This window comes from Penaeus chinensis, chromosome 24, assembly GCF_019202785.1.
Source record: "Penaeus chinensis breed Huanghai No. 1 chromosome 24, ASM1920278v2, whole genome shotgun sequence".
In the NCBI taxonomy this organism is placed as follows: Eukaryota; Metazoa; Arthropoda; class Malacostraca; order Decapoda; family Penaeidae; genus Penaeus; species Penaeus chinensis.
In genome coordinates, this window is record NC_061842.1 from 11,381,918 (window position 1) to 11,384,417 (window position 2,500).

Consider the following 2,500-nt stretch of genomic DNA (forward strand, 5'->3'; position numbering starts at 1 on the left):
GTAGTTTTATTTTCTCTGTCTCCTTTTCGCTTTAAGATTTGGTTGCTCTGTGTTATGTGTGTGATAGAAAGCGGAGGAAAAGGATGCTCGTGACTTTATTTGGTCATTTGTTTGTTTATTTGATTTTCAACATTTATTTGTTTCTTTATGTATTCATTAATTTATTTATCTACTTATCTATTCGATTTGTTTATTGGTTTATTCTTTTGTTATTTATTTACTTATTTATTCATCATTCATTTACTTATTTATTCATCATTCATTTACTGATTTATTCATTTTGTATGAATTTATTTATCTATAGGAACTTGAGATCTAAAATATGACGTGATTGAAGACAAAGACAGAGCCCATTCTGGCTGCAAGGACGGGGAGTGTCAACGTTTTTTCACTTTCGTTTTGGCGCAGTTTAGGAGATTTTTTTTTGAAGACAAGTAAAAAAACGGAAGACGGGAGGCTTTTTCTGAGGGTTTGCGGAGATATTAACCAACATTTAGCCTCGTGTAACCTCATGGCGAATTATATGTTTCATACTACGTTTTATGGCTCTCCCCCGGGGCACAGGCTACGGGCTGGAGCAGCAAGTCGGGCACCTGGATTTCTACCCGAACGGCGGCCGACAACAGCCCGGCTGCGACTCCCTCAGCCGCATCCCACTCACGGCGCTCACCGACGGCAAGGATTTCCTCGAGGGTGAGATATAAAGGACGAATAATGAATAATGAATAAAGTAGACACTGGGGACTAGTGGATACAACAATGAGTAATTAAGTTGATGAAGTTCATTTGGGAAATTTCGGTGACCATAAAGGGTTGGATTTACTTGCTTCGGTAAATTCCCTTTAGTCATTAATAAGATGATAGCGATTACATCCTTCAGAGATTTTTTTCGTCTCTTTCAGTATCTATTTCTCTATCTATCTGCCTTTGTCTATCTCCTTATCTATATCTGTCTTGGAATCTCTTAACATCAAACCATCTTTCTATCTACACATTCACATGTAAAAAATGTACACCCATATAACCACAAAGCTATTATATATAGCATTTATCTCCATCCATATACCAATCAATTCATCTAACCACCTCTCTATCCAAAAATGTACACATCAAACTCTTTCATTAAGAGTTATTTAAGACGTTTTACATTCACACACCTTAAATCTGCATGTCTCTGACCACCAAGGCCTGGACGCAGCACAGAAAGAGTTCATCGCCTGCAGCCACAATAGAGCTCCGAAGCTCTTCACCGACTCTATCCTCTCGACCTGTCCTTACCTGGCTTTCGAGTGCTCCTCTTATGACAGTTATATGGCGGTGAGTACCTATAATTTGTATTCTGTGGTAGTGTAGTGGTAGCTCTGTCTGTGTTTATGTGTGTGTGTGAGAGGTTGCTGGTGTGTGTGCTGTTCTGTTTGTTTGTAATTGTATTGGTGTGTGTTGCGTTGTGATTATGATATATTGTGCTGTACTGTGTTGTGATGTAGTGTAGTGAAGTGTAGAGTAGTGTAGTGTAGGGTGTGTGTGTGTGTGTGTGTGTGTGCGTGCGTGCATATATATATATGTGTGTGTGTGTGTGTGTGTGTGTGTGTGTGTGCGTGTGTGTGTGCGTGTGTGTCTGCAAGTGTGTGACACAAGATGTTATATCAATATTTCGGGAGTACTCTTTATACAAGGCATTCTCAACCTGCATTCTAGTTATTAACCTTCCAATCCTCATAATCTGATTCTCAACCCAGGGGAAATGTCACAACTGTGGTGAAGAGGGCGCTCGCTGTGCGCCCATGGGCCTCCACGCAGACTCATGGCAAGGGAACATAAGCAATCCTGTGAAGGTCTACGTCTCCACAACTACTGGACCTCATTATTGCGGTGAGTTTGCCCTACATTTCTTGATTCAATTCTGTGACAGCCTACGGAACTACTGAAGATCAGGATGAGCAAGATATGCGAAGCTGAACGTCGCCCAGGCAATGTCCGGCCTGTGCCGACTCGATTAGTGTGTGCCAGCTGGTGCTGACTTGACTGAGCATAGTTCCGACCCTACCGTGGTGCCCAGCCACAGCAAGTAACCTCCAGGTGACATTTACAACTTCTCGCGCCTGGGCGGGGCGCGAATCGCCGACCCCTTTGATGAGAGGCCGACACTGTACTAGGCTCAAAGGCTAAAACTATAGAAGTTCTCTTTGTGTATTGAGAGATCTTCCGGGCCTAGCTAGTCTTCGCAAATCTCGCTGAACTGAAGTGGTCGGCGGTCAACGAGTCGCCCAAGCGCGAGAAGTTGCATTTGTCGCCTGGACACTACTGCTATGGCTGGGCACCACGGTGGGTAAGGACTAGAGTGTGTCAACACCAGCTGACACACTAATCGAGTCGGCACAGGCTGGGCTCCCTTCCTCGACATTCTTCAGCTTCGCACATCTGGCTTATCCTCATCCTTGAGAGATCTTTTCGTGTTTTAGTGATGGTGTTTGTCATGTTGAAGGTATTTACAGTTGTT

At 43.3% G+C, this 2,500-nt stretch overlaps 1 protein-coding gene across 6 annotated transcripts in view; it reads left to right on the forward strand.

Moving 5' to 3' along the window:
* The window catches only part of LOC125038397 (pancreatic triacylglycerol lipase-like), a 19,363-nt gene that overhangs the window by 15,061 nt on the left and 1,802 nt on the right, over nt 1-2,500 (forward strand). For all 6 annotated transcript variants that reach the window (XM_047631909.1, XM_047631908.1, XM_047631905.1 and 3 more), the window contains exons 6-8: nt 565-693; nt 1,187-1,317; nt 1,740-1,872. In XM_047631909.1, the coding sequence (XP_047487865.1) occupies nt 565-693; nt 1,187-1,317; nt 1,740-1,872 (393 nt within the window). The remainder of the gene's footprint in view (nt 1-564; nt 694-1,186; nt 1,318-1,739; nt 1,873-2,500) is intronic.